Raw genomic sequence first — 27126 nt, forward strand, 5'->3', positions numbered from 1 at the left:
TATTTAAAGCGGTCTATAGGGCTTTGGAGCGTGATGTCATGGGAGGGGGCGTGGCCACGATTTTTGGTCGAGCTGCCATGTTAGTAGGCCAAACAAAGGGCTACAGGAGCGAAAGCAGATGGAAACATCAGCTATGGCTCGTACTTGCTGTGTTGTCGGTTGCGATGTTAGATCGCACGATCGGGAAGGGAATAAGATGGAAAATGGGCTCTTTTTTTACCGTTTCCCCTCCTGGAAGCAACGTGAGAGATCTCACGTATCCGAAGAGGGCAGGCCTGGTGAGCAGCGGTGAGACGAGCTGATATCGAGTTCTCTGCCATCCCCAGTTTTTTGTTGGTGTGCTCCCCACATTTTCATTCCGGTAAGTTCTAAAGAAATTCATATTGCTCTTTATAGGCTTTTAGTTTTATTCTCAATGCGCTGAGGTCATAGAAAATTAGAACAAACACCCTAATGTGTGATGCAGCAGAACTATGTTCTGTTTATGGAGTAGCTTATCGGTGACAACTCCTCCAGAGTAGCAAGTGGAATTTGCCTTTTTTGCGGACGGATCCTTTTGCCTTTCACTGCAGACAGTGTGTTCATGTTTTCATCTAGAGCAATTTTTGGGGCAGCTGCTGAGGAGAAGTCAATGTTATGTGCAACCTCTGGCTGTATCTTGGTCATATGGTCAATGTACTCACAACGTGGAGGCTTAAAAATGGCCAAATCTTGTACCCAACCGTTTGTGAATTAGATGTGCGACTCCAGGAATTTAGAATTCCGAAAATGATTCGCCGTGTATGTGCTGACTCCACAGACAAGGTACACAAAGATTTCGGGATAGGACAACGGTGGTAGGTCGTCTGGGTTTCCACTGCCTTATTTCATACGGGTCCACATTACCGATGCACGCTATTTTTTCCAAGTACTGTCTCTTGGTGTCTGGGCGCAATCGGTCGCGATACAACCCTTTGTCTTTTGTGCTGATTTTAAGCATGGTTCTGGCAGTCCTGCTCCCAACACAGTGTGTTTGTTTTGATTCATGGCGCTGCGATCCCACAATGCACTGCGGCGTGACGTCAACTCCAAAGCCCTATACAACACGCCACATTCACCCATACACACCCATTAACACAAGCACCCTATGCTTTTTGTCCGTGCTTTAACTAACTTATATTCATACACATTCATACTTCGATGGATGCATCGGAGAGCAAGTGGGGGTTAGTATGTTGCTCAAGGATATTTGGCATGCAGACTGGGGGAGCCAGGAATCGAACCACCAACCTTCCGATCAGCAGATGACCTGCTCTACCTCCTGAGGTACAGCCACCCCGTTGTCCATATGATACACTTTTAAAATCCAGGTGAAGCTGTAAGTGATCATGAGAGAATGGAATTCCATTAAATCCTGACAAACTAGAAAAGACAGGCTGCTAAACTACAATGCACCAATCCCAGCTGTGTTATGAAGAGATCTTTTACACTAATAAATAGATTCTACGGCTACATCCACACGCACATAGGTATTTTTGAAAACGCAGCTTTTTCAGTCCGTTTGAGCCTTTTGTTCACACCTAAACTGCGTTTTGGATCACTGAAAACAGAGATTTTTAAAAACTATTGCCAGGGTGGAGATTCTCGAAAACTCAGCTTTTACGTTTACGTGTGAACGAGGAAAGTGGAGATTTAGTCATGCAGCGTCAAAGGTGCAGGCCTTTTTTGACATCACACTGTGCGCCACGTTATTGTTTACATGAGATGAATTTCTATGATGGTGGATATAAAATACTGTCGCTGTTAATCTGCAGTTTTTACATTTTTTACACACTTATGTGTATATGTAAGTGTTTTGGTTTTTTTGTGTTTTTTGTTGGTTTCTTGCGTGGATGCAATTTAAAAAAAAAATGAAAACGGAAAATCTCAGTTTACAAAATTACCCGTGTATATAACCTATGTTTATACATCCTGTAAAATATGGATTAGTTCAAGGGTCAAGGTTACTTTATTTATACACGTAGGTACTTTTGCTTTAAAGAAAAAAATGACAGCATTATCATATGATTAGTTAAGGCACTAGATAAATCTGATAAAAATATTAACCAGAGATATCATTGCCCCCAGTGAAATGGATGAATGAGTAACAGTAATTGAGCATTTGCTTCTTCACAGAGGGATTAAAACATCACTCATATTTAAATCTACAGGAGAGCTAGGCTGTTTCTTTCAATATCTCACTAAAGCGTGTTTTCTTTTATTTTTTAGCAGCCTTCATGCAAGCACATCCCACTCTCAAACACACACAAAGTGTGGACTTTAGGCAGGTGAAGAAATCATCACTCAAGCCACGTTCAAAGGAGGATCCTCTGACTTTTCCCTTCGGCCGACATTGCGAAGGTCTCTTCTGCCTTAATCCTCTTTGACTTTATTCAAAGGTCATGTCTGATTTTCCAAATGGGGGAGGCAATAGTTGTGGAAGGCCTCTGAAATGGGAAGTCATGGTGTCTGAAAAACTGTGTGGTTTTGTATATATTAGTCTGTCCTAGAATTATTACTAATGGTTAAAGCACATTTAAACTGATGTGGCCACCAAAATGACAGCATCCTCCTGGAAAGTCTCCCCCTTCACATTATAGTCTCCTAAATGTTGCAAGTTTTCTACCAGTCTATTACAAATCCAGTCAATATGTTATACACAAAAAATTGTTCAGCTCATAGTGTCCCTTTGAAAGTTTTATTTTCTTGTTTTCACTTGCAACTGACCTCTGACCATGTCTATATTTTCAATTTGTCTATATTTATATTAGTCAAACAGCTCAGAGTTTTGGTTAAGGGGTAAATATTTACATAACTCAGGGCATTAATTTATGCATCGAAGGTAGGCTAATCGCACACACATGTCCTTTGCTATATCCATGAATCTTCTATGTGGGCTTCCTCATTTTCTCCTGGTTGGAGGCTCCATCTTTGATATCCTTTGTCCAAAATATCCACTGCACCTCCTCTGCATATATCCAAACCATCTCAACCTTTTCTGTCTCATTTTGTCTCTAAAGTGCTCACTTTGAGCTATTCCTCTGATATAGCCACTCCTAAGCATCGCATTTAATATCAGTAAATTCAAGCACCTTGCTAACCTAGCTACCTATTCAGCATAGTGTTTAGCTGAATAATGGAGCAAAACTTTATACTTTTAAAAACACTAACAACAACACTAAAAATAAATGAGTCAAAAATATTCAAATTCTAATGGGCCAGATACATCAATAACCCAAGACATGAATTTGATCACATTAGGTTTTACAGTTTTATGAAGAAAGCAATGCACTAGCAGCCATGTAAAACAGAGGAAACACACAGCTAAGAAGCAGGAGTCAATTTAACCAAAGTGCATAACAGAAAAGGTCATTTCAAAGCAGAGACCAAGCACTAATTAAGAGGAGCCAGTTCACTGCTTCTACACAGAGGTGGTTAAAAAGTCTTTCATAAAAGCTTCAGTGTCGGAACACCAGAGAGCCACTGAACTGGAACAACACAAAAACCAGAGAGCTGCACCTCTGGAGGGACAGACGAAGTACAAGACAGACAGCACTTTCAAAAGAAGTACAGTCAAATTTATTCATAAGCTACACATTCAGATAAACTGTTCTCGGCATTGCTATAGAGTGGCCTTTAGCGACATTAGCTCATTATAAGCTAATGAACTGAGCTAACTGGTTGAGATTCTTCAAAAATTATCGTTCTCAAACTATAGAACTTCAGCCAATTACATATTTTTATTTCAGAAGTCTTTTAAAACCTAACCTATTTTGTCTTTAAAATTGATGGGGGTTTTTTTTTTGTTTGTTTGTTTTACCACTTTCAGAATCTCCTCAGTGCATATTTAGCCAGACTTAAAGGAGCCCTAGCATAGTCATTTTTCTCTGCTTTGGCCTCTACAAACATGTCTTTGCAGAGTTTTTAGAGAATTCTTTAACCCTTAGTTCAAGTTACATTGTATTGACATGTAGTTCTATTGTCTTACCCTTCCCTAATAAAATGCATAATCCTAGCTACGCTGGCCGTCTGTCATATTCCCAAACAAGGGCATGATCAGAGGTCATTAACCTGTATGAAGGACAACAAGCAATGCAAATTAGCCACACGGCGCAATGTAAGGAGCTCTCTGATTGGTTGGACAGACATGGCCTGGCTGCCTGGATTCTTCTAACCTGCTGTTTGTGCTCGTAACTTTGCACTGCTGAGTAGCGTGTGTTCTTGTACAAAGGCCATTGGGCCTCGGGATTTACACTCTACTCGACACGGCTATGCGAAGAATTAACGGACTCTGCAGTGAAACGGAGAGCTGTGTCTGTTCGACCAGTCAGAGAGCTCTTTACATCGTGCCACGTGGCCTGTGGCGTGTCCAGCGGGGTGGCCTGGGGGGGCACAGGCCACCCCCCCCCCAACCAGACTGGCCACCCCAGGTGCCACCCCGAAGCTAAAACAATAAAATTCAATTAAATATCAAATGTACGATTACATTTTCATAGTGAAGCAAAGATATCCGAGTGTAAGTGAATGCAGCATCGGCAAAGGAAGGAGAAAGACGGCACCACAGAAAACTATTTTTCGCCGAAAGAAAATGATGAGAAAATAAATGTCCTGGTAAGTAATATTAAGTTTGTTGAGTTTAGTAAACTTTGGTGAAATTAGAATACCAAGGAAAAAAAATAACACTTAAAGAATTATTGCAACCGCCGAATATTTCAGACAGTAGGCTACTGGGGGGAGCTAGCATAAGAGTTATGAGTTATAAGATATAATCCAAGTCGTAACATTGCTGTATGGAGCTGCAGATTTGGTTGCAGGTTAATACTGACAGTGTCGCCATGCCAGCTGACTGTATTTCATCATCAGCCAGTGTTGTTCTTTATACATCAATACAGTAGCGGTTTTTGATACGGGCGACACGGGCGGCTGCCCGGGGCGGCATCGTGGTGGGGGGCGGAATAACGGGCCTCGGCAAAAAAAAAAAAAAAAAATTGCTCGTACTCATGCTGCCCCGACATCAGCCAGCGCATTTTGTGAATGTCATAGGCACCGATCAGTTTTTCTATCGCTCATTGGCTGGGAGTAAGGGCGCCCTCCGTTTGCGAGGTGCGCCTGCTGCTTGCGGCACAGGGAGGAGAGGGCGGGGCGGCGGGGGATTCTCTGGCTGGCTGGAGCAGCATCTAATAACCAACTCGCAAAATAAAACAAAAACAAACCCGAAAACACCAGACATTATGATACAGACTTACAATTTGCACCGATGTTTTTTTGAAATTCTATACGCGAAAAGTGAGCGCGAGAGCCCTCGGTGCGCCTGCTTGCTGCTGAAGTCAAAGTAAACTTTATTGTCATCTCTGCTACATACAGTCCAGTATATAGAGAGACGAGACGACGAGGCTCCAGTTACAGCAGTGCAAGTAAACAAACAATAAATATAAGAAGAGTAAGAAAATAAATATACACTTTAGGACTAGGGGTAAAGGGATCAATAACAATTTAAAATTTATACTTTACAGTTTGATGATTTAAAGTCTCACACACAACCCGTCGAAAGGGGAGGGGGGCCGGCTGCTTCCAAATAGAGCACATTTCATTCATAATGATGTAAATCCAAGCCCATTATGTATTCATGATTTGAATCCTGGGTTGTGTGAAATCCCAGCAATGCACCCTAGACAAAGTGAATCTGTGAACTAAGGTGCAGGTCTATTAGGTTATGTTGTGGTGATCCTCGAGCCAGAGGGAGTGTTCGCCGGGGGCGCCAAACAGGCTAGGACCGCCACTGCATCAATATTACCAAAGTTTACCATAAGGCAGCACTTACACTACACTGTGCGGTCTAGCTAATTTCATTACTCATTACTTATCCTATCTGCCAGCTCCATGTTATGAATAGAGTGTAAATCACCCCATGAAACGGCTGTGCCATGTTTAATGCAGGGATGTGCAGCTCTGGTTCTCAAGGCTCCTGTCCTCCTGGTTTCAGATGTTTCCATACTTCAACACAGCTGATTTAAAGAATCATTTACAGACTTGTGCACAACTAGGTGTTTGGGGATTATTTGATTTGAATTGGCTATGTTGGTATAGGTAACATCTAAAACATGCATGATAGGGGTCCATGAGGGCCAGAATTTGACATCCCTGACTTCTAGTCAAGGTCATACATCAGGAAAGTTGTTGTTTGTGACAGAAGTTTTTGCTTTATTACTTCAGGGCCAACCAGTATAGATAAAAGAATAGGAGTGAAAAATGAAAAGATCTCAAAATATTGAGAATTTCTTCCTTAAGAAGGCTAAAATAACACCAGAAGCAGAGAGCAATGTCAGGGAAAGGTGGACTGAGCAGCAGTCATCATTGTCACCTGTGATTTCTACAAATGAAGGTATGTGTGAGAATAAATAAGGAAAATGCAAGGAAGGGATGTTTATATTGTCAAGTGTTCAACCGATCCATAGGGGACAAATCCTAATATTTGGGATTAAATAATTAAATAAGCGAATATATGTATTGTGGTACATAATTGGAAATTAAAACAAAATCCTGCTTTAAATAACATGTTTTTTTATTTAATGAAATGTAATATTTTTATATTATTCCAGGCACTTCTTCACCTGTTCATGATCCACCAGATAACGAGGATGTGGTGCCTTTTGAAACATCTTCTCCTTCAACATCATGTACGACACCAGGCCATCCACATGGTATTTAACCTCCAATCTTACTTTATAGATTAATATTGAAAGCCTTTAAAAACAAAATAATGATGTTGGGTAGTTAACATTGTGCAGTAAATATTTTATAATATTGATACTGTCACTTTTGCAAGAGATGTTGTTCTGGATTAAAAACAGTTCTTCAGTGATTTTTAAATTGAATCCTCCCATACTTAGATATATCTCAAAATCCAGCGGAGGGACCTAGACAGCCACACTTAAAGATATTTCCTCGAACAGTACATGGTGAAAAGAAGAGGGCCTTCAGCAAGACATGGTATTCACAACACAAATGGCTGGAATATTCTCAAAGTCGGGACTCTGTCTATTGTTTTGCATGTAGACACTTTTCCCTTCCAAATGCTTCTGAAACTCCTTTTACATCACATGAAGGGTACTCAAACTGGAAGAAGGCAATGTATAAAGATGGAGGTTTTAAGGGGCATGAGGAATCTGAAGGTCATATGAATGCCATGTATGCTTGGAGTGAACATAAGAACAACATTTTGACAGATCATCTGTGCGTGATGCTTTGGACAAGGCATATAAAAAAAAGTAGAGGAAAATCGCATATATATCAAAACTGTTGCTGAAGTACTTCTCCTTACAGCTATGCAAAACCTCTCCCAAAGGGGGCATCTTGAGACAGATACATCACAAAACAAAGGGAACTTTTCAGAGATAATGGAACTTATTTCTAAGCATAATCCACTTATTGCAAAAAAAAAACAAAGCTGCAGGAAATGCAAAATATACCAGTAACACCATTCAGAATGAAGTAATGGAATGTCTGTCAGAGATGGTACGTGAAGACATTATCAGAGAAGTGAAGGAGAGTGAGTACTTCTCTGTGATTGCAGATGAAACAAAAGACCTAAAGAAAACAGAGCAACTGTCATTAGTACTAAGGTATTACTACAATGGGGCTGTTCAAGAGAGTTTTTTAGAGTTCCAGAGAGCAAGTCAGCTAGATGCGGCAGGGCTCACCCAAAACATCATACAGTGTCTGGAAAGGTTTGGCCTTGAATATCGATCCAATCTTGTAGGCCAAGGATATGATGGGGGTGTCAGTAATGGCAGGGGTGTTGCAGCCAGGATCAAAACAGAGGCAAAACATGCATTTTTTATACATTGCAATGCACATTGCCTTAACCTTGTTATCGTTGATGCAGTGAAAGCAGTCCCTGAAGCTGACTGCTTTTTTTCATTGTTGCAGAAATTGTATGTCTATATGTCAGGTTCATATGTTCACCAAAAATGGATCACAGTTCAAAAAGACATATATCCAGAGGCTCCTAGAGAGCTTCAGAGACTCATTGATACCAGGTGGGCATGTCGTTACAGTGCATGCAAAACTGTAATGGACAGGTTACCAGCTATATTAAGAGTACTACATGAGATAGATTTAGAGAACAGTGGTGACAGATCAGTGGAGGCACGGGGTCTGTTGGCACAAATTAACCTCACATTTTTTGGCAATTTATCCACATTTAGAAAAATTCTAGGGGAAATTAAGTTGCTTTCTGATGTACTTCAGTCTCCATCTCTTGATCTAGCAAAGGCTGTAGACCTAATTCATGCACTTCAAGACACCTTGGACCAATATAGAAGTGAATCCTGTTTTGATGAGCTGTGGCAAGACACAATGGATATTGCAGAACAGTGTACTGTTGCCTCTGAGAGAGTTAAGAGAAGGGTGCAGAGAGAGAGCCTCAGGCTTAAGGGTTATTTTGTAGATTCTCCAATCGGGCAACACAGGTGTAAGGAGGATGACAAGGACAAGTTTAAGAGGGAAGTATTTTACCCCATTCTTGACCATGTACATGCAGAGATGGAGAAGCGCTTCAACAAGACCAATTGTGATATTATGAGGGGTATACAGGCACTAAACCCCAAGAGTAAGAGCTTTTTGTCAGAGGAAATAGTTTTAAGCTTGGCTGGTCTGTATGACTGTGATATTGAAGACCTCAAACATGAGCTGTATCAAGCTAGAAAGGTTGTTCAAAGGAGAGCAGGGTGTGGAAATGAACTCTCCAGTGTTTTGGAGTTTACTACCTTCCTAGAGCCTTACAAAGAGGTGTTTCATCAGCTTTTTCGTTTATGTCGAATAGCTTTAGCCTTACCTGTCAGCAGTGCTACTTGTGAACGTAGCTTTTCAGTGCTAAAGCTTATAAAAACCATCTACGAACAACTATGACTGATGAGAGGCTTAGCAATATTCGAGTTTTATTTACAATTTTACAATATTGAGAGGAAAAGGGCAAGATCATTAAGCCTGGATGACTTTGTAACACGTTTTGCCACCCGTTTGTCACTGTAACAGGCGGATCCACCTATTCTAAGTCATTGATAATATTTAATGAAGCATAGAGTAGGTACTTGAGTAAATGTTCTCTTCCAAAACATAAATATTTTGCAACTACAAGTGCTGCTGTTTACAAATGTTTTTGTACTTCTTGTCTTCTTAACATGTAACCGAGTCTTATTAAAAGTTCAAGAGGTTTATTTGTGCACAATTTATACTGAAAACATTATCAAAAGAAGGCATAGAAAGTATTTACTTGCTTTCAGGTTTAATTCAAATGTTAGTCTTTTCATTTGTTTTTCCTGTTTCAAAATCAAACACCAGCTTGTGAGAAGATTATCTTCTTTTTTTTAATAAATTTTGCATTGCATTGGCTAATTTGCCAATTGTATGTTAAAAATGTTTGTATTTTAATGTTCAAAAATGTTTTTGCCTAAAACATATGTGCACTATATGTCAATAAAAATACTTGTCCTTGAATGCTGAATAAACTGACAAAGCACTGATTGTATCTCTTGTACTTTATCAACACAGTACACAGCAAAATCGCCAGTGTCAAATTGACACTGTGAGTGTTAAATTTAACACTAGAAAAGTGTCTATATGTGTTCACTCTTTTGAGTGTTAAATTAACACTTTTCAAAGTGTTATATTTTTAACAATGACCCAGTGTTATTTTAACACTGTACAGAGTTAAAGATTAACACTGACCAACACTGACCAGTGTCAACAATATTCTACACTGGTGTTAAGTGTTAAAAAATTAACACCAAATAGTGTAGGTAGTACTTTACACTAGCCCTGGTGTTTAAACATTTAACACTGACTAGTGTTGATTTTCTAACACTAACACTAGTGTCAGTCAAATCATCAATACTGCCAGATTACAATAAACTCCCATTAATCTCTGATATCTCTACTGCTACAATTAATTAGAATGTATTCACAGCTACAGACACTCTACCCATAAAAAAACAAAACAAGACAGTGTTCAAAAATACTCTGTATTAAAACAGCAGATACACCACAAATAAACAGTGCATAAAGATATACAAAACTACAATATTGGACAACCTACATTTTGTCATTAGTGTCATTTGAAAATTGCCCATTGTAAGGTCTATAACACACAACATTATCTACACGGATCAGTGCAACAGCATCCAGTTTATCCTCAATAACAAATGCATTTAAGTGACCAATGATCATTTCTTCAGTCTCCAAATTATTTAGATCATGCACAAGCGGCTTTAAATACATCAAAACACACAAGAAAACATGCTCTACAGGTTCAGCTATTTTCCATTTTTGCTCAAAATGTCTCATCCTTTAGATTCTGTTAAGATATGAGAATGGATTTTCAAGCTGATCAAAACATTCAACTTTTTCCGAGGTTTCTCTTGATGCATCATTTGGCAAACATTGAACAACAGATTGTTTTGCATGTGCTTGTATGTCATTAACCCTTTCCTCCAATGAACCAACTAAACACTACTTTCAGAACTCCTGAGGATTGTAGTTGAGAAATAACAGTCCTGTACATGTCTAGTATTTGCCTGTCTTGAGATTAGCTACATTTACAGGCTGTGAAACAGAGGTTCCATCATAAGGTGCAGGCTCAAAATAAAAATTACTGATGACCTCTGAGTCAACAAAGTCTCCATGAGCTTGGGAGAGGTGCTGCTTGTCAAAGAGATGAACATCTAGGCTCTCCACAGGTCAAACGTAAAGACTTCCCTGCGTACAAACCATGCTGGAACTTGACATGTCTAAATAACACTGAGCAACCTGTGTGGTGTATCTTGCAAAAGTAACAGATGAACATTTCCGGTCCTTTTCGGTCATAGTCGATGTCTTTAGACTGTACTGTGAAGAATTCTTGCTCTGATTTCCCTGACCCGAGGACTCTCCTTCACGCTGCCAACATCAATGCCATACACGGTGGTCTGGATGAATGTGTAGAAGTTGTGCAATGCCTCGTCATAGGACACAGCAAATACAAAATGTGCCTTGAAAAGCTCATCAAAAGCTGCAACTCCTGTCTGCGTCACACAGGGAATGACCTTTTGATCTAGGACAATGTAGAAACTCTGGATGATGTTCTTTCTTTCTCCAACACACAGGAGGAACGGCTGAGTGGTGCCAGCCTTAAGAAAAGTCTCCATGCTACCTCCCACCTGAGGGAGTGAAAGAAACCAAATGATTCACATTAAACAAAATTGGTAATCTGATGTTGAGTGGCAGCATTGCTGCCTAAAATTAAGACAATATTAAAATGTTTTACTACGGGCGCACAATTATTTTTGTTCCAAATTGTACATTTAGTTTTAATGGAAACAATGACATGCCAGTGCTGCAACACCAAGCCTGTCTGGCATAGATACATCTGCTGCACGGTGGAGCCCCTTGCCCTCTTAAAACATCTGATAATCTGCATCTGTTCTCATCAAAAGAGAAAGCTACTTTAACACATTTCTAAAAATCATACCTTCATGAATTTCAGTAGGTGGTGAGCAGCATCTGATGTGCTAATCTTTGAAGACTTCCTTCCTTTAGATGTTGGAGGTAACAAGTGAAGCAGCAAAAGAATGGCAGCCAACTCACAGTCCCATACTACAGAATAAGAATTAAGATAATCACAATGACTGTCATTTAAAGGTCCACAGCAGTCATTTTTTCAATGTTATTCAATGCCATGATGACATTTTAGATAACTGATAATTTTTCAAATAAAGCAGTTTTCCATTGTCTTCAGTATGGTATGAAAATTCATTTCCAGACATTTAAAATCTTCGGGCCACCAAGTGATGTATATATTGAGTGATAACAATAGTAACATTATGTAACTTTTTTTGTCAAACTTTAAATGCCATTAAAGTTTCAGGTTTACCATGTTTGTAAATTCATTTTCACACCATACTGAAATGTGATTTATAAAATCAACAGCTGTTGTAAAGGTGCCAAAACATGTTTAGGTTTAATGGTATGGTCCACTAATATACTGTGCTGTGGGAATTGCGAAAATGCTGTAAAGGCATGTGAAATCTACCATCTCCAATTTACACTTACCACCCTCGTCAGAGTCACCATGTGAAGAAACGAGCAGCTCATCCAATTCTGTACTCTGAGACAAATTTTTGCAATCTTTGATTATTCTTGGCTTGAAGAATGTTGGCCACTTCACAAGGAATTTACCAGACACTTCCTCCCCAAACAGCATTGTGAAGTCTTGGTCAATCTTAAACACAAAATGTAACAATAGAAAGAATGCATTAACATGCAAACAAACAAAGGAACCACAAAGCTGTCAGTAAATCATTTTATGCCTTACCAAGCCAGGTGTATCCAGAAATCTTGGGAAAAGGTCCAGGACAGAAGAAGCTGTGGCTGGATCTTGAATCACTTTTTGCCTATGTTCAAATGTCACCTTCATTTTCTCTTTGACAAGTTTCATGTCAGTTGAGTGTCTCATCAGTGACATAGCTTCCTTGCATTCATCACCTGACAACTGTCTCGCATTTGAACACAAGTTGCGAAGAGTCTTGGGGCTGTCTTGAAAAGCTGACTTTGATTTCTTCATCTCTTCAGTAGAGTTGCGCTGCACAGTTTTCAGTCTCCATGCCAGGTAACCAGAACCACTCTGGTGATCATAGAAATGTTCCTGCCGAATTAAGAGCAAGAGAGATATTTGTTTAGTATTGATTATCTGTTACCCTACACTGTTTGTAGCAAGTTTTGGATACTGAAAAAAACTCGTTCCTGACTGTTGGGATTGTTCAGTGCTACATGTCAAAAAGCCAGATATGGCATCATGCATTAGAGGTCTATTTAAATCAATTGTTACACAATGACATATTTTTACATTTATTTATTTGGGGTCCATTAGGGAGTAACTCCCTGAATTACAGGCTGACCTGAATTAGTCGCATAGTATGATTTCTTTAACCACTGTATCGGAAAAGCCAACAACAAAATACTTTCACAGAGCACTGACTTTCATATCTACAGGTGTAGGTGTTTTTTGATTCTGGATTATTTAATAAAGTAAAATTGCATAAACACTGGGTCACAGACCCAGGACTATGACACTGACAGCATGGATGCACCATAACATCATTACTTACATAACCATTCTTTGAATCTGGGTCCTTTAAGTTTGGGAACAAGGTTGTAATCCCAAGTGCATACATAATGCGGACACTTACTGGTGGGATCCTCCTAAAAGGCAGATACAGAGAACATGACAACTATCAATTATTTACCCCAACACAGATTCAAGTTCCATTACAAAATGTCTGCAACAAGAACAACATGTATCCAGGTGTATGATTCTAACTACCCGAACTATCTATTATCTGTAAAACATGACTGACCACGTCATACACCTGACAGGTCTTTAAATTCATTTTGAGCCAAAGAGACTGTGGCATGTTTGTTCAACCATTATTGTTCATAATGTTTCTTAATAAAGAGGAATAATGAAAATGAAGACTTGGATTATGCTCCTTAGGGACTATTACAATTTGATGCAGACATTTTACTAATGTTTTGCTGTTGTCAACCATCCCTGTTCAGAAGCACTATATTCAGAAACTACAATACAAAGATTTTTCTTAATGTTTACATCACCTACCCATGGCTCTCTACCATGTCTGCCACAATGATGTTTACCATCTTTCTTCTTGTAGTATCAGAGAGGCAGTTTGTTTTCTCATATTCCTTAAATACTTGATCACCATCTGGCTTTGAATACAAGGCTGCTCTGACGATCTGAAATAACAATTGCAAGATATTCATAGAAAGCGCCTACCAGGTAGGTATAAAACTTATCAGCATCAACTGCTATAGCCTTTGCATTAATCACTACATCTCATTTAATCATGAAAGGGACCATTGTTTTGTTTTTGTAATTTTCAAATTTAAAGATATTGAGTATTGGTACAAATGAACAGGTAATTGGTTACCTGAGGTTACCTAAAGTTACAACATATCATATACTGAAGATTACTTACATTTCTTGCAGTGTTGCTGTCAGGAGGTCCTTCAATTAGCTGTCTTTTCCGAGCTTTGGTAGATTCCAGTATTATTGTTGTGTCTGAACCCGATGATGATCCTTCTGATGCAGGTGATGGTGACAACTCTAATGAAGATGGGGCCTCTGAAGAAGACCCTGCAACATTGTTGTCTAACAATACAGACAGCCTCATAGATTTAAACAAGGTTACACCAACTATAAATTAGTAAATTTAACAACGCATTTTTAAAGGAAACATACGGCGTTAACTTCTTACCACTGCATTCTTCAGTGAAGACACTGAAAGACACCTGAGATGACTTCAAAAGTTCATCAAATATGTCCGAATCCACTTCCACTCCAGCAGAATCCATCAGGACCAAATTGGTAGAACCTGGCAAACTGAATTTCACCAGCACTAAAAAAGAAATAATCAATAAAGTTCTATATGGATTTATAATTCATAAATCCATAATTCACAGTTTTACTTTGATAATATTTATAAATTCTTTATTCACTCGATTACTAAATGAACTAGTCATTTAAATTAGCAATCAATGTAGTGAAGTAAACTTACAGTATTTGACCTTGGACTGCAGTGAAGTTGTTGAGTAAAGTACAAGTAAATCAAAACAACCCTCACATGAATAGTATATGAATAAATTGACTTAGTTACTTTTAATCACTACACTCAAATTACCTCCTTGCAAGAATTCGGAGTAATTGTAGGCATCGTCTGTCTTTGGTACCCTGACCCATTTGCTCACTCCCTTAAACTCGACAGGAACCAGCATATCGCCACCTTCCAAGAGTAGAAAGCTATATATAATAAGGTCAAGCATATAACATCATTTCTTTGCAAAATATCTAGCATGTTTAGTCCCTTTAGACTGAGCTAAAATTCATTTTGTTAAGAAAGAACACCCTTGGTCTGTAATTACTACAGACTGCGTAACTGTACTGCAATACAGTATTCTCTTGATTATCGCAGGGGTTAGTAGAAATCATATTTCTATTTTATTAATTTTATACAGTTTAAGCCATAAAAACTCTCCCTGCACTCTAACAAACCCTAATATAAACCTGTTGTTCATTTTTAGGATGGAAAATGCTTATTTTACCATGGAAAAAAATTGAAATCCTAAAAAAAAAAAAAAAAGCCTACTGGCCACAAATGCATAACATATGAAATTCCCATAATTTACAAGCTGTAGGGGCATACTACAGTGTAAAAATCTTTCTATATATTTCTATACAAACTCTCAGGTTAGCCTTAAGCATCCTTGTTCAACTAAGCCAGGGTCCAGGGCCGTGCAGAGACGTTTAAAGGGGCGGGTGCTCAAAGTTAAAAAGGGGCACATTGAACCAGGCTGAATAACAACAACACACATTCATCAAGAATCTAATATGGGATCGCATCATACTACATTACTGTTGTGAGGTGGCAACAAGGCAAAGCAAACGTAGCCTATGTTTTACCTGATGGGTACAATGTTGCTGTTGAGGGGTTGCTGCTGCTCCTGCTGCTGATAGTGCTGGAGGGCAGGGCTGTGCTGATCTGAGACTGTAGACATTAAAATGTTCATAGGAGAGATGGTAGCTGATTAAACAAGTGTTATGAGATAATAACTAAATGCAAAGAACATAAGAAAATGGGCTTGGAACCACAAAGCAACAAAAAACTGTGAGAAATAAATAAGGCTCTGCCTGTGAATCACACTGCTTCTCTTCTTCTTTCCATCCCCTCATTTCACATATCACTCTCCACTTGCTGTCTATCTGAGAACAAGGCACAACTTGCTATTGCAATAAACTATTATATAATTATCCACACCTAACAACTGCTGCATTTAATCTATAATAAAATGATGACAGAAAAATGTTATAGAAGCAAAACATTCCAGTTGTGCTTATTATTATTTTTATACTGGAATACCTCTCCAACAACTGGTACATGTGTTAATGTTACCTGTGTTCTTTGTAATCCAGCTGCTGAGGGATCCACTGCCTTTAGTAGCCTCACACAGCTCCTACTGTTTCCTCCTCATGTCCTAACCAGTCATGTCTGGACAATGTTATATCATGAGTAATAATTTAAAAATCCATATACATAAAACACACACATGCACGCACACACAGGGACATTTTAGACCTTCAGAATACTGTATATAATGTAGGCATCATGGTGCTGATCCAGAATCCTTCCATTATTATTTATTACTAGAGCTACAATAATAAAGCAATGAGGGAAAAACAATAATAAATATGAAATAATGTATTTATGATGATTCCATTTGTTTCACTATCCACTCTGTGCAGGGAGAAAGCTTATTACATTTTTAACTGTAGAGATACAAAATTTTACTGCTATAAAATCAGCATTTTAAAATATAAATCTACTATAATCTGTGTCTTAATGTATGTTCTTTAAAATACAGCGTATGTTTTTTAAATATTATAACTATAATAATCCATAATTATGTGGACATGCATATTAGATCGTTTTTAGTGAAATATAATCCCTCCAGAAAGGCAGGAAAAGCCCTGTAACTTACTTTAAAACTAAATATGTTCCCTAAAACGGTGACAGAGCTACAGACCCATGACAGCCTTACCCAGTGAGCCAGCAGCTATGACCAGCACTACTTGTGTAGTTAATAAAAGGACAGGTAATGTTTGTCGCGCTGTTGCACACACAGCACGCTCATTTGTTTCAGTTCGTCAGTTGTCACAAGACAACTTACCAACGTGTACGTAATAAGCTAATACTCCTGTGTGCTGTAGACTACAGTGTACGCTGTACACCTACTTACCGGTTTTGTCGCATCAGTCTGTGTGCCTGAGGTAATTTGTGTTTCTCCTACAGCTCCGGACCGCTAAAAATGCGCGTGCTCTTTATGAGCTCGTTCCCGGCTCGTAACCAGCGCGTTCTGCCGTCAAGGGCGATCATTGGTTAATGGTGATCATGTGACTGATGCAAGACAGATCCTTTTATTTAGCAAATTGTGATTAATAGTTAAATATTATTGTCGAGGGGCACAGACAGGACTCCGCACACACACACATTTAAAAAAAAATATATATATATTTTTTTAAAAGTTGCCTCAAGAAAAGGGCACTTTGGGCACCCATCAGGAAAGGGGCAGGTGCTCAAGCACCTCTAGCACCCCCCTCTGCACGTGCCTGCCAGGGTCTCAAACTTAAATGAGCTGTGGGCCACTGCTGGCACTATCAGCTTGCATAACAAGACAAAACCGCAAACTTGAACGCATTTTTTCTCACTCCAAACTAACTGAAGCCTTTCATTGAACTACCAAATAAACACATTGGTCCTCTCTTTCTGGTCAGATACGTGGCAGCACTTCTGCTATCATTTTGTTCATATTTAACAAAATAAAAATGCAGAAATAAGTGTACACATTAGTTTTTTACTTTTTCACTGAACTAACACCGCCAATCCTCCCACATGTTTGTTACCTTGGCCAGGTCCGCGGCTCTGAACCGTGGTAAAAAAAAACAAAAAACTTTGGGCTAATACGTCGGGTCCCGTGTCGGGCTCGTGACCGCTAACTAGCTTTGCTGTCAGTGACCACAGTGTACAGTCGAGTCTTAACAGCCTTCTTACAACTGGGCTCGTCAGCCAGTCTTTTTGGCTGCAGTGGTTATTATATTTACATGCTTTCATATTCCGTTTCTCGCGGGTAACAACTCGTACTTTCTCCCTCCCTCGCACTCAAACACACACAACAGGAGGGGGAGTCCCGCACGTTCTCCCTGCAGCACGGACTACGCTGCCCACTAGGGCCTGTAACACTCTGCTCACATTACATTCGAATTAAATCATTTTTGGCTAATGACAAAAAGAAAAGTCACTTCAAGGGCCAAATTGCATTACATTTTTTCACGGAAATATACAGGCCGCAAGTAGGGGTGACGTGGGCCGCGAGTTTGAGACCCCTGAAGGATTTGGCAAGTTTAATTTGAAAATAAATAAAAGGCGTCTAATAAAAACACTGTTTTTATTAGTCACTATTAGTAATATTCATTACAGTCTGCCAATAGCCAGATTGTGCTAAATGAATATTAGGAAAGTAACTGGTACTTTGCAGAGTTCTAGCTAGCAGTAGCCCAGCTTAACAAAAACAGTTAAAATTCAAATATGACACTTAAAGATGATGTATTTTGATACAAACACTATTTTTTTTTTACTAGCTATCATGTTACTTGTTCTAATATCAATCTAAAACTTAATATTTAACCGAATAAAACTTACCGCAGCACCAAAAAAAGATGGCGACCGAAGATTCTGAAATGCGCTGCTCCACAGGAAATGAAGGCGTGGTCTAATTTAACACCCACAGTGTTAAAATGCTGTAACGACTAAAATCCACACTAACACTTTTCAGGAATCAACTCCCGATGTGTTATTTTAACTCGATTAAGTGTTGAACTAACTCGGAACTCTGTTGAATTCTACTAACACTGAAAAATCAACACTGGCATTTTTGCTGTGTATCTAAAAACTTTGCACTGTAGTGGTGAAAATCTTATTCTAATAAAAGTTAAAAGCGCCTTCGGTTATTAGGTTTGTAGGGTTATTGAATTATGGTTAACGGTTGGTAGAATTTTTTTTTTTTACATTATCTGCCAATTACATCTGCCACCCTTCTCCAAATCTGTGCCCCTACCTGCCCCCCCCAACAAAAATTTTCTAGACACGCCACTGCACGTGGCTAATTTGCATTGCTTCGGAATTTAAGAAATGAGATAGCTAATCCAATAGCTAATATAATAGCTAAACGTAACCCTAATAATACATTTACTATATGTATTATTTATCTGCTCTCAATTAGATCTCTCATCTTCTGTTTGTCACCCATTACCCATACATAATGCGATCAATCAGTCAATGTTTTAATAAATGCAACATTATAAAGTCACTTAAAACAAACAACAAAACAAACAAACAAACAATAAAAATAACAAACAAACAAAACACCTGTAAAATGATTTCTCATAAGCATGTTATGTTCAATAAACCTGGAGTATTTCAGCTGTCAGACCTTAACATAATATTAAAAAATGTCATCATAGACAATAATCTGGTTTAAATAAAATCATTAAATATCAATACAGTGTTAAATATTTAGCTAAAGAACAAACAAACATGTTGAAATAAGTGATTATGTTATGCTGTGATGAATTTCATGACATGATGATAAATAACTCACAAGATAATACTGTCAGATGCTTCAGTTTTGACATTTTTTCCTTAGAAGGCACCAAGGCAGTTTTGCATTTTCTGCAATTTCAGCTACCCAGAACCCAGTTGGAGGCATTATCTATAACTAGAAAAATTTGCATTTCCTGCGAAAATGCAGTGTGGATGCTTTAAAGCTGAAGCTGTCTGCTGAAACTAGCTGAAAAAGCTGAAAAGTTGCAGAAATTGTAAAAACTTTGCAGAAGCAAAGGAACTTTGCTAAAATGTAGTAACTTAGCAGAACTGTAATATCTTAGAGGAAACATAATACTTGGCAGAAATACAATAGCATAGCAAAACCTAGCAGAAATATTGTAACTTACCAGAAACATGATAACTTCTCAAAAATACAAGAATTTAGGAGAAATAGTATAAGATAACAGAAAGAATATATTTAGCCAAACATTCTTAAACATTGCAGAAATACTATGATTTAGAAAAATAGTACAACATAGCAGAAATGCTGTGATTTAACAGAGACACTGTAATATACTATGAATATGGTAATTTTATATAAATACTATGTTTTACCAAAAATACTCCAGTTTAGCACAAATATTATAACATAGCAGAAATACTATTCTATAGCAGAAATGCTATATTTAGAAAAAAAATATAATATAGTAGAAATACTATGATTTAGCAGACATCCTACAATATAGCTTAATAACAGTGGTTTAGAATGGATACTATGATTGAGCAGAATAGTAATAACTTAAGTGAAAATATTGGAAAGGTAAAATGACAAGCTGAATAAAAAGGAACATGGTTAAGTTCGCTCAAAATTAATTTTTGTTCACCTGTGAAAAAATAAAATAAAAATACATTTAGAAAAAACCCCAAATAAGAACAGCCAACAGATATACACAAAATCAAATATGGATACACAAATCACCAAATACACAGAAAATCAAATATGGATACACAAATGTACAGAGAGACACACACACACACAGGGTCTATGCCAGTCAACCAGTCTGAATATATTATATTTTTATCCAACAATGAGATGCTGCCCTAAAAAGGGTCTTTGTGTGTGTGTCTTTCTTTCTCTCTCTCTCTCTCTTACACACACACACACACACACACACACACACACACACACACACACACACAGCAGCAGCAGCATCAGCAAGTGAACGGGGGCTGTTAACAGCATGTTTCTAAGTCAGTCAAACAGCTGTGAGCTTCTCAATTTGAATCCACCAATCAGAGAGGCTGTGTGCTTTTTCCCGCCAGCCCTCAGATATGATTGGTGTTCTTAGAAGCCATGAATGCCCCAATATGCAAATTGGAATGTGCCAGCCGTCAGATATGATTGGCTGGCTGGGAAGCCATGAAGGCAACAACATGCAAATTTGAATGTACCAGCCCTGAGATATGATTGGTTGTCTTAGAAGCCATGAATGCCCCAATATGCAAATTGGAATGTGCCAGCCCTCAGATATGATTGGCTGGCTGGGAAGCCATGAATGCCCCAATATGCAAATTGGAATGTGCCAGCCCTCAGATATGATTGGCTGGCTGGGAAGCCATGAAGGCAAGAATATGCAAATTTGAATGTGCAAGCCCTCAGATATAATTGGTTGTCTTAGAAGCCATATAAAAAGCAGTAAAACTGTACTATGATTTGGTAGAAAAACTATAATTAATCAAAAATACTATATTTGGCAGAAATACATTTTTTTTTAGCAGAAACACTATAGTTAGCATAAATCTTATGAAATAGCAGAAATAGTATGAATCAAATCAAATCAAATCACCTTTATTGTCACATCACATGTGCAGGTACACTGGTACAGTACATGCGAGTGAAATTCTTGTGTGCAAGCTTCACAAGCAACAGAGTTGTGCAAAATACAATAACGTGCAACAAGCAAAAATATAAAATGGTTAATCTAAAAGTAATAAATATATGTACCATATATAAAGGTATATACATTACTGAATGTGTGTACTAAATATGTTTTTCACGTGTGTGTGTGTGTGTGTGTGTGAGTGTGTATATACATGTTTTACAAATGAAATAGAGTAAACAATAAAATAAGATATATAAAATATAAAATATACAGAGGTAGGTATGTGCAAAACAGTGGCATTAATGTACAGTATGGAGTGCATAATGTTGAAGTTCCAGTAGTGAGGGTGAGGTGTCTATGACGTGTTCAGCAGTCTGATGGCCTGGTGGAAAAAGCTGTCTCTCAGTCTGCTGGTTCGGGACCGGATGCTGCAGAACCTCCTTCCTGATGGAAGTAGTCTGAACAGTTTATGGCTGGGGTGACTGGAGTCCTTGATGATCCTCCCGCTTTCCTCAGGCACCGCTTCCTGTAGATGTCTTGGAGGAGGAAGCTCACCTCCAATTATCCGTTCAGCACACCGCACTACTCTCTGGAGAGCTTTGCGGTTGTAAGCGGTGGTGTTGCCATACCAGGTGGTGATGCATCCAGTGAGGATGCTCTCAATGGCACAGCGATAGAAGGTCCTGAGGATGCGGGGCTCATGCCGAATCTTTTCAGTCTCCTGAGAAAGAAGAGGCGCTGCTGCGCCTTCTTCACTGTCTTGTTTATGTGTACTGACCACGTAAGATCCTCAGCCAGATGTACACCAAGGAAGCGGAAGCTGCTCACTCTCTCCACAGCGGCGCCGTTGATGGTGATGGGGTGTGTACTCCTCTGCACCTCCGGAAGTCCACTATCAACTCCTTTGTCTTTGCGACGTTGAGGGTGAGATGGTTGTCTTGACACCAGTGGGTCAGGCGCTGACCTCCTCCCTGTAGGCCGCCTCATCACCGTTGGTGATAAGACCCACCACTGTAGTGTCGTCCGCAAACTTCACAATGATGTTGGAGTTGTCAGTGGCCGTGCAGTCGTGGGTGTAGAGTGAGTACAGGAGAGGGCTCAGTACACACCCCTGTGGAGCACCAGTGTTCAGTGTGATGGGGATGAGGTGGTGCTGCCCAGTCTGACCACTTGGCGCCTGTCAGACAGGAAGTTAAGGATCCAGCTGCAGAGGGAGCTGCTCAGTCCTAGATCCTGCAGTTTCCTGTCCAGCTTCGAGGGAACGATGGTGTTGAATGCTGAGCTGTAATCTACAAACAGCATTCTCACATACGTGTCTCTCTTCTCCAGGTGTGACAGGGCAGCATGGAGTGTCAGGGCTATGGCATCATCAGTGGACCTGTTGTGGCGGTATGCGAACTGTAGAGGGTCCAGTGAGTCGGGTAGTGCGGAGCAGATGAAGTCCCTGACCAGCTTCTCAAGCATTTGCTCACGATGGGGGTCAGGGCTACAGGTCGCCAGTCGTTCAATGATGAGATGGTGGAGGATTTGGGTACAGGGACGATGGTGGCCATTTTGAAGCAGGCTGGGACTACAGACAGAGAGAGGGAAAGGTTGAAGATGTGTAAACACTCCAGCCAGCTGAGCCGCAAGATGACTTGAGGACGCGCCGGGAATCCCGTCCGGACCAGTAGCTGCGTGGGTTCACTCTCCTGAAGTACCTCCGCACATCCTCCTCAGACACAGTGTGCGCACTGGCGTCATCCGCGGTGCGCACACTGTCCGGTCTCCTGGTGTTCGCTGTGTCGAATCTAGCGTAGAATACGTTTAGATCCTCACACAGAGAGGCCGTGGTCTGCGGTGTGCTGGTTTTCCTCTAAAGTCTGTGATCGTGTTTAGTCCCTGCCACATACTCCGAGGGTTGTCAAACTGTTGCTCCACCCTGTCCCTGTACTCACGTTTGGCTGCTTTGATCGTCTTCCGGAGTTGGTAATGTGCGTGTTTGTAGTCCGATGTGTTCGCGGAGGCAAAAGCGGTGCTCCGTGCCGCTAGCGCCGTCGCGAACATCTCCGTTAATCCAGGGTTTTTGATTTGGGAAGGATTTAACTGTTCTGGATGGGACGACATCTTCCACGCATTTTCTGATAAATCCACAGACTGAGTCTGTGTATTCATCGATGTCTTTAGCAGCCACGTGAAACATTTCCCAGTCCGCGTGATCAAAACAGTCCCGCAGCGTAGACTCCGATTGGTCCGACCAACGATGCACCGCCCTCAGGGTTGGAGCTTCCTGTTTCAGCTTCTGCCTGTAGGCGGGCAGGAGCAGGATGGAGCGGTGATCTGATTGGCCGAATGGGGCGCGGGGAGGGCTTTGTACGCATCCCGGAAGAGGTGTAGCAGTGGTCAAGAAGCCGGTCTCCACGAAGTGTTGAAATGGATGTGTTGGTGGAGTTTTGGTGAGACTTTCTTCAGGTTACCCTTATTAAAGTCCCCGGTCGTGATAAACGCCGCCTCTGGGTGTGAGGTTTCTCACTGCTGATCGCGCTGTACAGTTCCCTGAGTGCTCGGTCAGTGTCGGCTTGTGGGGGAATGTAAACAGCCGTAATAATCACTGCTGTAAATTCCTCGGTAGCCAGAATGGCGGCACTTAACCATCAGGTACCCAGGTCCGGTGAGCAGAAGGATTTGACCGGTGCACGTTCGCATAATCACACCAGCTGTTGTTGATCATGAAACACACACCACCGCCTCTGCTTTTCCCAGTAAGCTCCTGTGACCTGTCCGCTGGTGCACAGAGAACCCCGCAGTTGAACTGCGGAGTCCGGTACCTTGTCCGATAGCCAGGTTTCTGTGAGGCAGATCACGCAGCAGTCCCGCATCTCTCGCTGGAATGAGATCCGTGCCCGAAGCTCGCACAGCTTGTTCTCCAGAGACTGCACATTAGCCAGTAATAAGCTGGGTAACGGTGGTCTGTTAGTGCGCCGTCTCAGTCGAACCAGAACGCCAGATCTTCTCCCTCTGCGTCGGGCGTTTGCGGCCTCCACGGGCCCAGAACAAAGGCGTCTCAGGTGAGATGAATGGGGGTCTGCAAACGGAGGGTCCGTGTTGCAAAACTTGAACTCCGGAAAGTGATGAGAAAGTCCGTCTTTTATGTCCAGTAAGGTTTGTCGGTCGTACACAAGGAGACATGTGCTACTCGTGAAAAAATAAAGAAAAAGTAAAATTAAACACAAAAAACAGCTGTTGCTTGGGGGAGCTCGCGACGAGGCTGCCATACTCGGCGCCATCTTGGAACTTTATATGATTTAGCAGAAATGCTGTATTTAGCACAAATATTGAAAAGCAGCAGAAATGCTATGACTTAGCACAATATTAATGACTTAAATAGAAAAATTGGAAAAGCAAAATGGACAGCTGAAAAAGTCCTGAACATGCTAAGGGTCCCTCAAATGTAATTGTTAAATGAAAAAAAATCAGCAAAAAAAAGTATAACAGTCACACAATCACAAATATGGACACATATGGAAACACACATGCACAGAGAGACACACACAGCACCAAATTCAGTCAACCAGTCTAAATATATTGAATTTAAATCATACAATAAGATGCTCCCATAAAAAGGCTCTCTCTGTCTGTCAAACACACACACACACACACACACACACAAACACACACACACACACAGACACACACACAGGGAGAGAACAGCAAGTTTCTAGGTCAGTCAAGCAGCCTGGGAGCTGCTAAATTTGAATCCACCAATCAGAGAGGCTGTGTACTTTTTCCCGCCAAATCAGGTGCACCTGTTTTTACACACACGCAGCACAGAGACAGGATTTGTGCTGTCTATTTTTCATAGTCAGGATTCCCCTCAAACAAATGGCTATAATTTCCTAACCGTAGGGGCTAGAACGGTCATTCTTACACCGTTTTGTTCAGAAGAGATGGGGGAATCTTCAAGTGTTGACAATTTATCATTAAAATATGAATTATTGAAGATATTTGACTTGTAATACACCATAACTAAGTAGAGGTGAAGCAAAAACTGCCCTGACTTGCCCTTGAACAACACTTTCTAACTCTAAATCTATTTGGAGTATCAATATCATTCTTTCACCGTAAGAGACAGCAGGCTTTGGTGAACAATCATGGAAATTTTCAGGTCTGTGTGGAAATCCATTAGAAAGATATGACGAGAGAAAAAGGTGGTTCATTTCCAGAGTTTGAAATCTGAAGAAATCTGAGCGAAGGACGAATTTCCTACCCTCAAACAAGTCTAACTCATTTCAGAACGGTAATAGGTGAGAAAATAATTCTTGAATTGTGAGCATCAGGAGTGTCTGAAGATATACTGGGACAAGCCTTATGTCTTAACTTTGCTTCGTTAAGGAGATATGACGATTCGAATATGCCTCTCATTACAGAAATCAAGCGGTGATTTTGAACAAGCTCTCCATTGACTTTATATGGAGAGTTTTGCGACTTTGTGTTGGTCTGAGGAGATTTGCCAAAATTCTAAATATCCCACAACAATGATAGTGACATTTTCTGAAAGCCAGCAAAAATACCTACGTTTTGATGTATAATTTGTGGAAGTTGAGTGAAAATTGCAAGAAGCAAGAAGTTGTTTAGACATGAAGAGAAGACTGCAAAACCTTCAGTGGCACACTGGAAGCCAAGTGCATAGCAACCATAACAACGCATGTATTTTGTGAAAAATCACAATTTTGCAACTGAAAACTTTAAGAGGCATAAAAGTAAAACGGTAAAAGATTTGAAAAAGCTGATATATACCTGAATAGCCCAATAATTTGAGAACACTTTAAAGTTTGAATGGTTGTTCTAAGTGAAAATACGAGCAAGTAGTTAAGTTTCAAAAACAAGCAAATTTTAGCAGAATTGCAGAAGTTTCCCATTCATTTCAATGGGACAAATTAAGCTTAATATTTTAAAAAGTATAATAGTGAAAAATACCAAAAGACATAGCCATCATTAGATGAAATAGCAGAATAGTTTAAAATTTGAACGGTGAAAATCGGCTGAAAATTGTGGAAGTAGTTAAGTGCCAAAAAGTGTACGGAAGTCCCAAGAGGAACTCAATTCCTCAACTCAATTGTGTGGATGCTTAAAGCATCCACACAATAATAAAGTATAAAGAATAAAGAGAAACAGGAACTCAATAGTGTGGATGCCTAAAGCATCCACACAATAAAGAATAAAGAGAAACAGGAACTCAATAGTGTGGATGCTTAACCAGCATCCACACAACTAGAAAAAATTTGCATTTCCTGCGAAAATGCTGTGTGGATGCCGGAACGCTGAAGCTGTCTGCTGAAAATGACTGAAAAAGTTGAAAAGCTGCAAAGATTGTATGGCAGTAAAGAAACTGAAAAATTATGCTGAAAACAAGTGAAGAAGCAGAATCTTTTGCTGAAAAGACGTGAAAAGGCCAAATTCTGCTTAAAAGGGGTACAGAAGTTCAAATTTGTACTGAAAAGAGGTGAAAAGGTTCCTTCTGAAATGAGCAGAAGATACTGAGATTTGTATTGATAAGAGGTGAAAGGCTGAAAATTCTGCTTAAAATAGGCGAATCAGCAGAATTTCTACTGAAAAGAGGTAAAGAAGTAGAACGTTGCACTGAAACAGGTGAATCAGCAGAATGTCTGCTAAAAAAGTGATTTCTGTTGAAAACACCTGAAAAAGCTGGGATTTGTGCTGAAAAGGGGTGAAAAAACTCACAATTCTGCTGAAACAGGGTGAAGAAGGGGTGTTGGGCTGTTGAGAAGAGTTAAATAAGTTGAACTGATATGTTTGGGTACAAATACTATGATTTGGCAATAATACTGCATTTTAGCACAACTCCTGAGATTTGATTGAAATACTATGATTTAGAAGAAATATTATGACTTTGTACAAATACAATGTTTTGGCACAAATACTATGATTCTATGATTTGGTTCGAATGCTATGATTTGAAACAAATACTATGATTTTGCAGAAATACTATTATTTAGTAGAAATACTATGATTTACCA

At 39.8% G+C, this 27126-nt stretch overlaps 2 protein-coding genes across 4 annotated transcripts; one reads left to right on the forward strand and one right to left on the reverse strand.

Moving 5' to 3' along the window:
- Positions 1-4538: 4538 nt before the first annotated feature.
- On the forward strand, positions 4539-9317 carry LOC120440752 (zinc finger MYM-type protein 1-like). 3 transcript variants are annotated; one of them, XM_039613960.1, is made up of 4 exons: positions 4539-4629; positions 6232-6400; positions 6618-6719; positions 6909-9317. In XM_039613960.1, exon 4 carries the CDS (start codon positions 7513-7515, stop codon positions 8926-8928), a length of 1416 nt encoding a protein of 471 aa, XP_039469894.1. In that variant the 5' UTR covers positions 4539-4629; positions 6232-6400; positions 6618-6719; positions 6909-7512; the 3' UTR covers positions 8929-9317. The 3 variants fall into 3 exon arrangements, with proteins under 3 accessions (XP_039469894.1, XP_039469892.1, XP_039469893.1); XM_039613958.1 differs by having other exon boundaries at positions 6232-6719; XM_039613959.1 differs by lacking the exon at positions 6232-6400.
- A 721-nt stretch (positions 9318-10038) lies between these two features.
- On the reverse strand, positions 10039-15089 carry LOC120440756. Its single transcript, XM_039613965.1, has 9 exons — positions 14751-15089; positions 14328-14468; positions 14049-14221; positions 13670-13806; positions 13161-13254; positions 12368-12697; positions 12106-12274; positions 11525-11649; positions 10039-11213 (listed from the first exon to the last, which is right to left on the reverse strand). Exons 1-9 carry the CDS (start codon positions 14890-14892, stop codon positions 10893-10895), a joined length of 1632 nt encoding a protein of 543 aa, XP_039469899.1. The 5' UTR covers positions 14893-15089; the 3' UTR covers positions 10039-10892.
- Positions 15090-27126: the final 12037 nt, after the last annotated feature.

This window comes from Oreochromis aureus, linkage group 6 (assembly GCF_013358895.1).
Source record: "Oreochromis aureus strain Israel breed Guangdong linkage group 6, ZZ_aureus, whole genome shotgun sequence".
Classification (NCBI taxonomy): Eukaryota; Metazoa; Chordata; class Actinopteri; order Cichliformes; family Cichlidae; genus Oreochromis; species Oreochromis aureus.